The 13,745-nt window shown below is 32.7% G+C and overlaps 1 protein-coding gene across 3 annotated transcripts in view; it reads right to left on the bottom strand.

Moving 5' to 3' along the window:
* LOC142328468 (uncharacterized) overlaps positions 1-13,745 on the bottom strand; it is a 167,516-nt gene that overhangs the window by 73,897 nt on the left and 79,874 nt on the right. For all 3 annotated transcript variants that reach the window (XM_075372274.1, XM_075372291.1, XM_075372282.1), the window contains exon 9: positions 3,170-3,330. In XM_075372274.1, the coding sequence (XP_075228389.1) occupies positions 3,170-3,330 (161 nt within the window). The remainder of the gene's footprint in view (positions 1-3,169; positions 3,331-13,745) is intronic.

The following is a 13,745-nucleotide window of genomic DNA, read 5'->3' as shown; positions in this document are numbered from 1 at the left end:
CTCATTACTGTAGGTCCATACACTAGGTACAATTAATTTCAGCAGTTGAAGATCCTTTTGCACATAAAAATCAAATCACAGCACACACTTCACAACTAGTGGGAGAAACGATTGTTGCGGACATTGCGATGTGCATTCACTGCAGGCAAATGACTAGTGAATCAAAACAACTGCAGTGCTTTGTAAATAACCAATAGATGGCCCTGCATGCGTGAAACTGGGTTCAGATCCACTAATATTTAAATATAAGCCAACAGCCCTTACTTTATGAATATGCCTCATAGATTAATAAAACAGAGATAAAAAATTTAATTTGGATGTAAGGAAAATGTTCATCACACATCTATGAAATTTTGGAATTGGATTCTGTGGGACGAGAAGCATGCCATCTCAGGGTTGAAAAGATTTGAAAATTTTGTAATTCCTACAGACTTCTTTGATTTACCCCCCTAAAAAATTTAAATGCTTCATTGTTCAATATTCTCTATTTCAAGATGCATTCTAGATTCAGAGAAGAAATTTACAAATCACAATATAACATAGAAGGTCAGGGTCAAGCCCACTTACCTCTCACAAGACTGTACCATTTCAGACCCCAGTTACAAGAAAACTAAAGAATTGTAATATTCAAACTTTTCAAAATTATTAATTTTACCTTCAAAATAAAGAATTAAAAATATAATAGAGTTTACACCTTCTTCCTCCTTAACCCTAAATAAACAAAATTAAAAATATAATGATATTTATTCTTTTTAATATGCATTCTACCTTAAAAAAAAAAAGTAATTTGCTTTCAGGAAAAGTAGACGAGAGCTGCAGCACCAGATAACAGAAAAAGTTGCCATCATAGATACTTTTGTACATCCAATTTAAAAATACCAAGTACTTTGATGACTATTGGTGTTGATTGTGTATTTGTAACAATCAAGAGAGATTGTAATAACAGATTTTTAATAATGCATATGTTTTAATCATTTATAAAACTGTAAATAGTTAGTTCTTAGACTACTGTAATTACTATAATTCCGAGAAAATTGAGAATTTAGGATACTAGCAACTTACAGGTTATTAAACATTCAAAAAAAAAATTATAAACACAATAAAAAATAAAATAATTAGTAAGGGTAAGAGCACACTCTTAATTATGAATTATAAAGTTTATTGTAAAAAAGCAGTATGCAAACAGAGATCTGAAGTTTTAAAAAACAGAGATGTATGTTCTATTGTAGGTAAAAAGAGAAAAAAGAGGAGGATAATGCATTAGTCTCTGATGGAGAAAAATAAACAGTTAACAAAGGAAACTGAATTAATTACACAAATGAGCATTAAATTACAGGAGAAGAATAAGGTGATTGATAGTGATTAAATGGTTTTGGAAAGGTTGAAACAGTTAATGCAGAATTAGATAGAGGTAAAAGAGAAAATAACATTAAAGCATGCACTACACAAAGAAGTAAAAAAAAAAGATGATGAATGCGTAGTTATCTCTACAAGCCTCAACAATTATCATGAATCAAGGGATGACACATCTAATGGAGTTGATGTAGTAAATTCATTTTCGATGAATTAAGAATATTACAGGCATAAAGATGATGGAACAAATGGAGATAGGGCTGTAAGGAGGAGCTCATGAAAATAGAGTAGATAATAAAGCTTATGTAAAGAGTTGGGAGAATGCTTAGTGTGCTATGTATGTAAGAGATGAAACAACAACAAACATAAAAAATGCTGTCTGGGAATTTTTTCCCTCTGCTTTAGCCTCTGGGAATCAGTGTCAGGGATTACTTCAGAGGATGATATGTATGAGTGTAAATGAAGTGTAGTTTTGTACAGTCTCAGGTCGATAATTTCTGTACTGTTAATTGAAACCTAATCACCAAAGAACAATGGTATCCATGATCTAGTATTCAAATCTGTACAAAAGTAACTGCCTTTACTAGGATTTGAACATTGGAACTCTTGACTTTGAAATCAGCTGATTTGCAAAGATGCATTCACCACTAGACCAACCTGGTGGGTTACTGTCTAGGAATTATAATACCACAATTGCCTATCTGTGAGTTGCCAGAATTAAACAGGAATTGCCACAGGTATGAATTCCTGTGGGGCAAATAATGTAAGAAATACAGATACATTGAAGGATGCTTAAGATCTTATAGAAAAACTTCAAGGACATTACCCAGAAGCAAAATTAGTATTGATCGGATTATTTATTAGATATGTTATTTATGTTATATTATTTGATATGTGTTATGATGATATGATGTTATGTGATTATGATGTTATTATGATATATTATGTTTATTAGATATGTAGACCTAAAATATATAGATGGGTTTAAATGATAGTTAAAATGGGGGAAAAAGATTATATATACATACTTTTTAAGAATCCTAATGGCTAAGTACAAGAGTAAGATCTACCAAAGGGTGGCTAAATAGGAGATCAAATAAACTGAACAATTTACTTAAAAGAATAATCAATATTCTTATAAAAAAATAAATAAAAACTATAATTGGGAGTCACTGACATGACATAAAATCTAAATTGTTAACATTCACCAAGAGCTCAGTTGAATGAAAAAGTAAATTTATTAAAAAAAAAAAAAAAAATCTTGTACGATGATTACTTACTTCAAATTCCCTTTTAGCCTGGTGGTTTTTTTTTGGTCTAGTGGAGATGCCTACACATAACCTACTTAGAGCTTTTATTTCCCCTCAAAGACTTTGTTTACTTCCAGTATTCATTTTAATTTAGAATTTGGGCAAAGAGAAATAATTATAGATTACTTATTGTAAAATACAGTATAACTGTATCAATTACAGCCTAACACTGTGAGATCGTTATTGAGCATAGGATACTGACAGCAAAATACATTTTTTTTAAAATCTAGTGACTGGTGTGAAGAGAATACTGGCTATAGGAGAGGAAGAACTAACAGTTTGAAACCTGTGGCCCAACACAAAATATAATAAAACAATAATATTTGTGCTGATAAACTGCACAAATTCATGAGCTTACAAATATGACTGATTCACCAGAAGTATTGATCTATTACTTCAATAACTTCATGTTATTCTTCCATCACATTAGATGGTGAAGTTGAAAATTGATCATCCATCAAAGAAAAATTGAATGAATTAGCAATAACATATGATGGACTCTTTACCTTTCTGGGCAGTACGTGCTCGTCGAAGGGGTAGTATTTCCTCTCCATCCTTTTCTAAATCAGACTCAGGAGAAAATTCATGATCTGATTTTAGAATTAGTTCTTCTTCTTCTTCTTCAATATCATAGTGCTCTTCTTCCTCTTCCTCTTCATTAGAAGAACTGTAACAACAATAGAAACCTAGTGTTAGACACTTCAAATTTTACAGTTAAAATAAAGACTGATGATAAATTTCAGCTGGTAGCTAACTAATATCAACATTTTTTTTTCTTCACCTAACAAAAAAAAAATTGTATAAGTTTTTGATTTTATTAACTTATAAATTGCTTCTGAGTTGTTCACAATGCAATATAAAAACTATGAAAGCTATCTTCAAAGTAACAACTATTCAGTCTCGTCTTCAGTTGAACATCTGTGTAATTCACAGTTGCACAATTTTTTGCTGCCAGTGCTTGCTGTATCTGTATCTCTCTCTGGACATTTATATGCGAGTTGTAAAGTTTTTAAATAAATAAAATATTCAATGCGATACTCGTGATATTACTGGCTTTTTTGTTTGAATTTTAAAAATGTGACTGGCTAAAATTCAGAGAGAATTGGTTACTGTGTGATGTTAATGTAATGAATGAAAAAAATGTAGGAAATGGTTCAGATTAGTTGAAAAAACATCAATACTGAAGAGCGATCCAGATATTCTATTATATTACACAAATTATTTGCAAAAGGTTGATATAAAAAAAAACCAGTGAGTCACCATCACAAATTTGGGAAGTTTGTTTCTAGAGAAGCTCTTTGTAAAATAGTCAAGATTAAATCCTTTTACTGGGACGAAGGTGATTGAGCCAATGCACAAGATCCTGTCTAAGGAGTTGGACTCTTCACTTTAATTGCAAAATTTTTTGTATTACTCAAACTTTACTTCAAGTAAGCATTAATAAACTTTCTAGCTTCTAAGTATAACTATTTTTTTACCATTACAACTACTATTCAATTACAGAAACAAAGATTTAGAAAGCCTCTCCAACTGTAGTTCATGATTTAATCTGTACTGTATGAGCTAGTTTACATAAGCATTTGCTTTCTTTTCATTTGAAATGGCGTAAGTGAATCTGCAAATTCACACTTTGAAAATGAGTGATATGTATGATTTAAGAATGTGGTAATAAAACATGTGAATGTAGTTTAGTTAGCCACCCAGAGGATACTGCTGTCATTTAATTTTCTTTTAAATTCGGCACCTAAGCACTGCCTCCAAGGGCATATATCTGTGGATTATTTTTAATTTGCTCTTTCTAACTAAGAATAACTAACTAAATTCATCATTACGTGCACAATTATATAAAAAAATAAAGTCACAAAATAGGCTTTAAACAAAGAAATGGAATATGGCAAACAAATCAGCAAACAAAGCTCTTCATGTGATAATTAAAATATGGGTCTGATAAAAAAAAATTATGATACAGGCTTATTGGAATAATTGTCAGAGTTAACCTCTCAGTTTCATATGTTTCAAAGAACCCATTTCTTACTGCTTCTGAAACTTCTTCATGTAGCAGATATAGCAAAAAACCCTGCTCATGATAATAAAGATTATCATGCTACTTTTTAAATACAGACAGCTTAAGTAAGCTAAAAAAAAAATAGATTAGCTGAAGTTATGTCATCAATGGGCTAATTCAGTAATAAACATTATATAGTTTCCATCACCTCCCAATCAGTAATCATCCATTTGAACTAAAAAAATAAATACATAAATTTATAACCTTTTTGAAAAGGATTGAGATCTCTTTTATAATTCAAAACTGTACTTTAATTTTTGTAGCTTGTAATGCTGTTTAAAAGTGTGTATATAAAATGTTCAGTTTATCCTAATTCAAATTTACATTCACAAAATATCAGATATATTGTATACTAATAATATTGAAACAATTTTAACCTAAAAAAATACTGTAACAAGAAATTTTACTTAACTAGTTCTGAAATTTTTACAAGTATTTTAAGTTTTCCAAATAACTATTTGTTTTCAACAGAACTGAAAATGTTCATAAGAGCACTGGAATTTTTGTTTCTGTACCACTGATTGTAAAAAATAAAATAAAACCGCATACTCCATGCATTAATTAGCAATTATGTTGCAAGAATGAATGCCTATTAAGCAAAGCAAATTATTAAGCTATTTGTTTTTTCTATTAACTACTCATAGAATCAAAAAAAAAAAAGAACTGTGAAAAAGCAAAGAAAGAAATTTGTTTCAAACTAGAATTACATATTAATAGGCGTGTACTTATTAATCCTTTGGTAATCTGAAGAATAAAATAGTATCAAATAAAATTAAGTATCAGTAATAGAATATCTCAGCAAATTAGTAAGCATTTATTTAAGTAAAAAAGTACAATCTACCCTGGTTTTGTTTCTTCTACTTCTACTATTAGTTAAACCAATGAATATTTCACTTTTCAGAATGCTATGGCTTGTACATCGTAAAACATAGTATGTTATCTGTAACTTTTGGAGGAAAATACAGGAAATATAAAGGGATGAAGAGATATTAAATGTGCTGAGTAAATTGGTCTGATTATTGTGTCTATGTTTCACCAAGATGTAACTGAATGTTTTGAATTTATTTCTGTATGTCATATATTTGAAAAGCTTGTTTTATAAATGTTTAGATATGCTTTAACTATATTTTTAGGATAACAAGAGAATAGAAGGGAGATAAACAGTTATAAATTTGCCATGTACAACACAATTTAAATATAACAAGAGGAAGTAAGGAGACAGATAATGTATAAGTGAGGAAACAGATAATGTGTATGGGGGGGGACTAATATGTCAGATAATGTGTGGTAGCCATCCAGTCACCTTGCCCTTTGCTCAAAGAGACTGTTTTATACAATCAATAAAGTCAGAAGCAGCTACACAACTGGTGAAAGGAGGTTGATTATATGCATCTTTAGCAGCAGAATCTGCACATTCATTACCTGTAATTCCCATGTGGCTAGGAATCCAACAGAAACTCACTTGTATGTTGCGATGGTTCAACTGAGTGATTGCGTTATATATTTTAGTGACCAAAGGATGGCTAGAGTAAAAATCTTATAAAGCTTAGAGTGCACTAAATGAGTCACTACAAATAAGGATATTTCAGTATTTAGGGTTAATGATATTCACAGCCTTATTTATAGCGTAAAGTTCAGCAGTAAACGTACTCATGATACCAGGTAGACCAAACATATAAGTTCTATCATCGACAACAAAAGCGCAACCAATGGTATTGTTCTGTTTCGATCCATCAGTCTATACTAATGCATCTGGTGTTGATTCTTTATTGTATATTGTAAGGTTAAACATAAAATTTATAAGGTTGATTCCCCACATAAATTTATAAGATTGATTCAGGATATGAGCACGGATACGTTGGAAAAATAGAAAGTGTGTCAACATTTATAAGGTGCAGCAGATGTCAGGTATGAACACCTACAGGTGCAATACAATGGGGATGGTCCTCATATCTTCCTAAATTAGGATTCCCAAGAACTGAGTCAAAAGAGGATTTGGCTGTCCTTTGAGATGGGCAAAAGAAGATGCTAAAAGCTGGTTCTGTCTACCCCAAAATAATGGCTACTGCAGTCACCAATTAAGCTTACGGCAGAGCTTGAGCTAAATGCACCTGTAGGCAAGTTGAAGGAAAGCATTATGTACAGCATCCAGCATTTTAAGTACGATATGACAAGCTGAAGAGTAGGTGACACAACCACAATCTAAACAGGAACAAACTAAGGAATAATAAAAGCATATCATATAAGACCATTTGGCTCCCCAATTGGTGTTGCTAAGGACTCGCAGCATATCTGAAAGTGTGGAACATTTTGTCTTTAATTCTCTGACATGTTTGACTCAAGTAAGGTGGCTATAAAAAAATAAACCTAAAAACTTGACATCAGAAAAGATAGGAATAAGTTCTCCATTGAGAAAAAACTTGCGGAATGGAACGGTACTGCAGCTGAAAAAAGAATACACATTTTGTTTTCTCAGGTGAAACGGTAAAGCCAGTAATCCTGGACCAAGCTTCAAGGTGAGGTATAGTGTTTTGTAGTAGTCTCTGCTGTGGCTGTTGAATGGGATGTAATATATACAGTAAAATCATCAACAAGTAACGAACATGAAACAGGTGGCTGCGCACATTTAATAATACTGGCGACAGCTACAGAAAATAAGGTGGCACTTAAAACACTTCCTTGAGATACTCTTCTCTAAGATGACACTACTCGATAGAGAATCACGGAAATTTTGGTCATTCAAGAAACCTCTGATAAAAGCAAGCGTGTTGCCCTTGAGTCCTCATTCTTTGAGGGTGTTTAGAATACCACATCACCAGATCGAGTTGAATGCCTTTCTGATATCAAAGAGGATAGCGACGAGGTGCTGGCCTAGTAAGAAAGCGTTTTGAATAGCTGTTTCCAACGTCACTAAATGGTCAATGGAAGATCATCCTTGTTGGAAACCAGACTGCTCTGAAGATAAAAGATCATATCTTCTAAGTACCATGTAAGCCTGTGGTTCATCCTTCTCTCCATTACTTTGCACAAAACACTTGTCAAAGAGATAAGGTGATAGCTTGCTTTGTCTTTGCCAGGCTTCAGCACTGGTATGACAATGGGTTCTGACCAGACCAAAAAGAAAAATTATGAGGAGAATAGACCATTATAAATACATGATAGGTGTTGTAGTGCTGAATCTGGAAAGTGCAAGAGCATACTGAGGCAAATGTTGTCAGGTCCAGGGGAGGTATCACGTGAGTTTTTTTAAGTATGTGTGACAATCCGCTGAATGAAAATTGAGCATTTAATTTACCAACCGACTCACTAACGTTTAATGATAGTACTTTCATCTGTAATTTGTAAGATGAGGTGAGGGACATCAAACAGAAACAATCTGCCAAGTTACTTGCCACTGCAGAAGGTGATGTAAGGACTTCTCCTTCATGAATAAGTACAAGAATGGATTGTTTTGGTGATTTGCAGATTGTATAGATCTTTTTCCACACAGCAGACATGGAAGTAGTGTGTGAGATGGTGTCCACATATTTCCTCCATGACTTCCTCCTAACGTTCAAGAATACTTGATGACATACTTCTAGCCTTACGGTATTAATCTAAATGTTCATTTGTAGACCTGCGGTTAAATTTGTGCAGCGCCTGTTATCGATTACTAATAGCATTTTGGCAATCATCATTAAGGAATGGAAAGACATCCTGGGTTTCCCAATGTTTGTGGGATATATCTATTAGCATTGTCAAGTATCAGAGATGTAAAAGAGGTAAGTTTGTCAAGGGCATCTGCACTATCATCATATTGCGATGGGAAGGAACAGGTAATGTTCCAATCTGCGCCTTTTCAACACAATCCATCTCTGCAGCCTTTTATTCACCTTGCAGTTAACACCAATGGTTATAATAATTGGCCTGTGGTCACTGCCGTGAAGGTTGTCTGTCACAAGTACACCAATTAAGACGAGGGAGTAAATTCAGTGAACATAAGGAGAGGTTGATGTTTGACAATGTACCAGACGATAAGGACATGAATGTGTATGACCCATCATTCAACAGACAAAAGCCCAAGTCTTGTCTCACTCTGTTTACCATTTCCCCAAGAAGAGCAGAAAGATGAGCCTCAGGAAATATGATGAGAATTGAAGTCTCCTACTATTAATGACGGCGATGGGATTTGGGGGAGAAGATTTGACAGAGATTTTGAAAAATGAGAAATTGCAGACAGCATCCCAGAGGAGGTGATTGTGTGGGTTCCTTTAACAGGGACTTATTTGATGGCTTACCACCAGCTGTATTTAGCCCTGTTCACAAAGGTAAAACTTTAGGGACAGGAACTTTCAGGGGGATCCCACTAGTGTTAGTTTCACTAGCTGTAATTACAAACTTCTTATTTGTTTTCGTTAACTCAGAAATAGTTGCAGTAAGTGAAGCAACCTGATCAGACAACACCTGAACAAGCTTCTTCAGCTAACTGCAGGTCCACACTATTTGTTGTCGGCATTTATAAGAGCTTTACTTGTTTTATTACTAAGCGTTTTTTTATATTCTCTTTGAGCAGCTGGGAAAGAAAGCTTTTGCTCAATACAGATTTTTAGGATTGCTTTCTCTTCTTTAAAACTTTGGCAATCTTGAGATTGAACTGAATGTGATCCCCCACAGTTTGCACATTTTTCTTCCTCCTGATAGTCAGTGTCCTTGTGGGCTTCTTTTGCACATCTAGCACATATTATAATGTTCGGGCAAAAAGTTGTGGTATGGCCTTACCTTTCACATTGGAATACTGCCGTGGGTTAGGGATGAACACTCGTACTCTAACCTACGTATCTTAATTTAATTTTCTCTGTGGTGATGTGGGAAGGTTGAAGGTTAAAACAAGAGAAGGAGTAGGTCCTTCCATCCACTCTGACACTTAATTATTCTTTTCACCTCACCTTGGGGATGAAGCTCTTCAGTAATTTCATTAACGTTCATCTCAAGAAGATCCTGGCAAAAATTACTCCTCGGCTAGTATTCAAAGTTTTATAACATACCGCACTTATACTTATACTGCCCATATTTGTTAAGATATAAGAGCGACCCACTGCTCATCACTGAAAGTCTCTATTTGTGCTTTATCTCCCAGCTTTCTTATGTTCTTGGGGGAACTGCTTGAACCAGTTACTACTACTTTACTGGCCAGGAATGGCGAAACCTTATGAAGAGAGCACCTTCCTGATTATTCCGAAGAACAAAAAAAAATATATTTTTATATTTTATGTCTAATACTTTACAATTCTCTTCTGCAGGACTTTTATCCTTGTCAAACAAAGCTGACCGAGGCCTTTTGACTAAACAAATACTGGTGGTTTTTTTCAGATGGCCCACCAACCATCATATAATTAATTTGTGGACTTGAAATTTTGATCCCATGAGTACAGGCAATATAATGGACCATTCTAGCAGAGTGCACACATACTGGAGCTAGAGCTAAATACAACTGGGTTCACCCAGATGCCCACTCAGTATGTAGAGCCATTCACTCTTCGGCACAATAGTTCTCGCCTTGGGTTATGGTTGCACTTTGTAAGAATCCTGGAAGAATTAAAAAATGAATGACAATGTTTTTGAAGAAAAACAACAGATTACAACAACAGTTAACAGATTGGTATGATTATTTGGTATCTGAAAGTTTCCATAATAAAGGAGAAAAACTGTACTGTACTTTATAAAATAACACAGAAGATGCTTCAAGATAAGTTGTGTTTGGAACAACTATGGTGTGTATATAAACTATCAGTCAAAATCTGGTAATGCAATGCCCCAGTGTAAATTTATTTGAACATTGTTCATATTGATAATTATAATTTTTAGCACAAAAGAAAAAATTAATGTCTTTTTCATAAAAACATGAACAGACACAGAAGGGATTATTAGGTGTAAGTTTAGAAAATACACAAATTTTGCTTTTTTCTGAAATAAAGCTACTTTTTTTGAAGAATATCTTTAAACGTACTCATTTTAGTCAATAATTATTTATCCGTAGAATTAAAACTTATATAATTTCTTTTATTTAGATTTGGTTTTATTTCTATATAATGAGCATGTATATTATTAGATCGAATTACAACAAAATTTTGAATTTCAAACTAACAAATTTTTATTTTTATAAAAATTTCACAACTGAAAATATAAGAAATTTTATTCAGTATATATTTTATTTTATTATTTCAACAATAAATAATCTCTGTAATAATGTACTGAATGTACTAATTCAGATTACATAATGTCAATTTTAAAATGCAATAATATTAGTACATTCTAGTTGCATGATTACCTTCCAATTATATTTATAAGCAAGAGGTTCAAGTGTGGGAATATGAAATGGTTTTGGAGTGTATGAAAAATTGTCAAGCCTGACCATGATTCACACCTGGGACCCTTCTGCTTGAAAGGCCAAGAGATTACCACTTCACTATTAAGATCAGCAGAATTTTGTTAAATCTTAAAAACTTGAATACCTGCCTCAAATGAAAAACTCACACAATTACAAAAAAAATATGCTTAATGTAGAAAAAATGTGTGTAGCTTACCTTTGCAAATTAATGCAAAGTGCATTTGCAGCAATTTCTTTATATATATTCACACTAAGGATGTTATAATTGTCTAAATTACAAGTCAAAAGTGGTTTTGTAAAAAAATTATTACATATTGTTATGTTTTAGTGATCTAGTGTAGACAAATAGGTTAGCAATTCCATCGTAGCAGAATATAATTACTTTATTAAAACTAATTTTTATCACTAGCTGCTCGATTAGTTACTAGCTTGTTAATTACTTTTACAGAGAGATCTGATTCTTCGTAAAGGATTTATAAATAAATATATAGATATATACGAGATTTGTTCCAAAAGTAAGTGTACTGATTTTCCTATGGATGAACAGGTAATGTAAAACATCTTTGATATATAACAGCATGTAGGTAGACTTCAATATCAAAGATTAAGAAAATTGTTGCAGTGACCTTGGTTGCATGTGCATATTTGTTTCAACTGGATTAGTTGAGTCAGTAGTGCGCTACTGCTGTTTGTGTACAGTCGTGTTTTATAACCTTGTTATGTTTGCAATGGAGGAAAATATTGAACAATGTTACACTATCAAATTTTGTGTGAAACTCAACAAGTCTGCCACAGAAACATTTGATTTATTAATCAAAGCTTATGGAGATACAACTCTATCGAATACTATGGTTTTTACGTGGCACAAAGCTTTCAAAGAGGGCCAAGAAAATGTTGAAGATATGTTCTAAAAGACCAACTTTGTCAAAAAACAATGAAAATGTGGAAGTGGTGCGAGCTGTGATGGTGAAAGACCACCGATTGAGAGTCAGGATGAATGCAAAAAAAAACAAGATTGGATAAAAGCACAGTTCATAGAATTTTAAAAAATCATTTGCAGATGCAAAAAAATTGTTCAAAACTCATATCGAAAAACTTGTCTGTGGAGCAAAATGTGAACAGTGTGGAAATTTTTCAGGATTTACTGGAAAGACTTGAAATTGAGCAAAATTTTTTGGATAAAGTAATAACAGGTGATGAATCATGAGTGATCAAATATGATCCTGAGACTAAACGTCAAAGTTCAAAATGGCACACAATCCGAGACTAAATGGAAAGTTCAGAATAGCACACAAAAAGTTCTTGTCCAAAGAAAGCACGCATGAACAGGTCAAAAGTGAAAACAATGATTGTTTTTTTTGACAGCTGTGGCATTGTGCACAAAGATTTTGTACCTCCAGGACAGACAATTAATAGCGCACTTTTTACAAAGATGTCTTGGAAAGACTTTGAAAACGGTTCCAACAAGTCCGATTGGACATTGCACATGATTGAGTGCTGTACCACGATAATGCGCCAGCTTACACTTCACTTTTGATTTGAGAATTTCTGATGAAGAAAAACATTCCCCGACTTCCACAGCCTCCCTACAGCCCAGATCTAGCTCCGTGCAATTTCTACTTCTTCTCTTAGTTGAAGGGTCATCATTTCGGGACGATGGAAAACATAAAAAAAACTGTAACCAATGATATACACACACTTAAGGAAAATGACTTCCAGTATTGGTATGAACACTGGAAGAAACACTGGAACTGCTGTTTAACTTCCTAAGGGTCATACTTCGAAGTTCAGGTAAACCCAGTAAATAATTAAATAAAAAATCAATACACTTACTTTTGGGACAAATCCACATAACTTTTATATATATATATATACTAAAAATGAACTGTTCTGCTGTTATTAAAAATCTGTAGGTAGATAATGAAATTATTATTTTGGAAACATATATGAATATAATGTAGTCTTTTAATAATTAAAATTAAACATATTGTTTAATATTTCTCTGAGATACATTGTATTCAAAATTTATTCATTCTTTTTCATATTTCCACAGTTATTGGGCATTTCTTTCAGAAAAGAATTTATATTCATTATTTTTGATTTGTAACACTGACAAGTTTTCAAAATGTGAAAATTTGATTATTTTCCCCTAACATAATTAGATCTTTGTTTATAATATTTAAATGCCAATAAATATTACTGAAAGTGATGTTAAAGTTTGTAATTCCTGTGAAGAACTTTTCACACTTTTGCTCTCAGCCTTAATTTTATAGACTTTATTGTAAATATAAAAATTTTTTACATCAAAACAAATGATTGATTTCTAGCAAATTTGATTCTAACTCAATCAATTTTTAAAATACAATAAAACAGAAAAAGACAAACTGCAAAAAAATTGAAGTGATTTTTTTTCTCCTTAAGAGGATTATTTATTAAAAGCAAATTGTGAGAATAGGACTTTTTCAGACGAGGAGAGCAAGAGAAAAAAAAAACAAACAAAAAAATTACAGGTAATTGGTAATTTTGTAAGCTGGAAACATCAGTAAACTTTTTTCTTTTTTTACAAAATCAATAGTTTTATTACATATTTATAAAAAATCCCTCATGATCCCCTCCCGTCAGGAGGGAGCATTCTCTGAAGGACCATTCT

The sequence above is a fragment of the Lycorma delicatula genome, chromosome 1, assembly GCF_047948215.1.
Source record: "Lycorma delicatula isolate Av1 chromosome 1, ASM4794821v1, whole genome shotgun sequence".
Lineage (NCBI taxonomy): Eukaryota > Metazoa > Arthropoda > Insecta > Hemiptera > Fulgoridae > Lycorma > Lycorma delicatula.
Note: the sequence above shows the minus strand (reverse complement) of the source record. Positions and strands in the feature narration are given on the sequence as shown.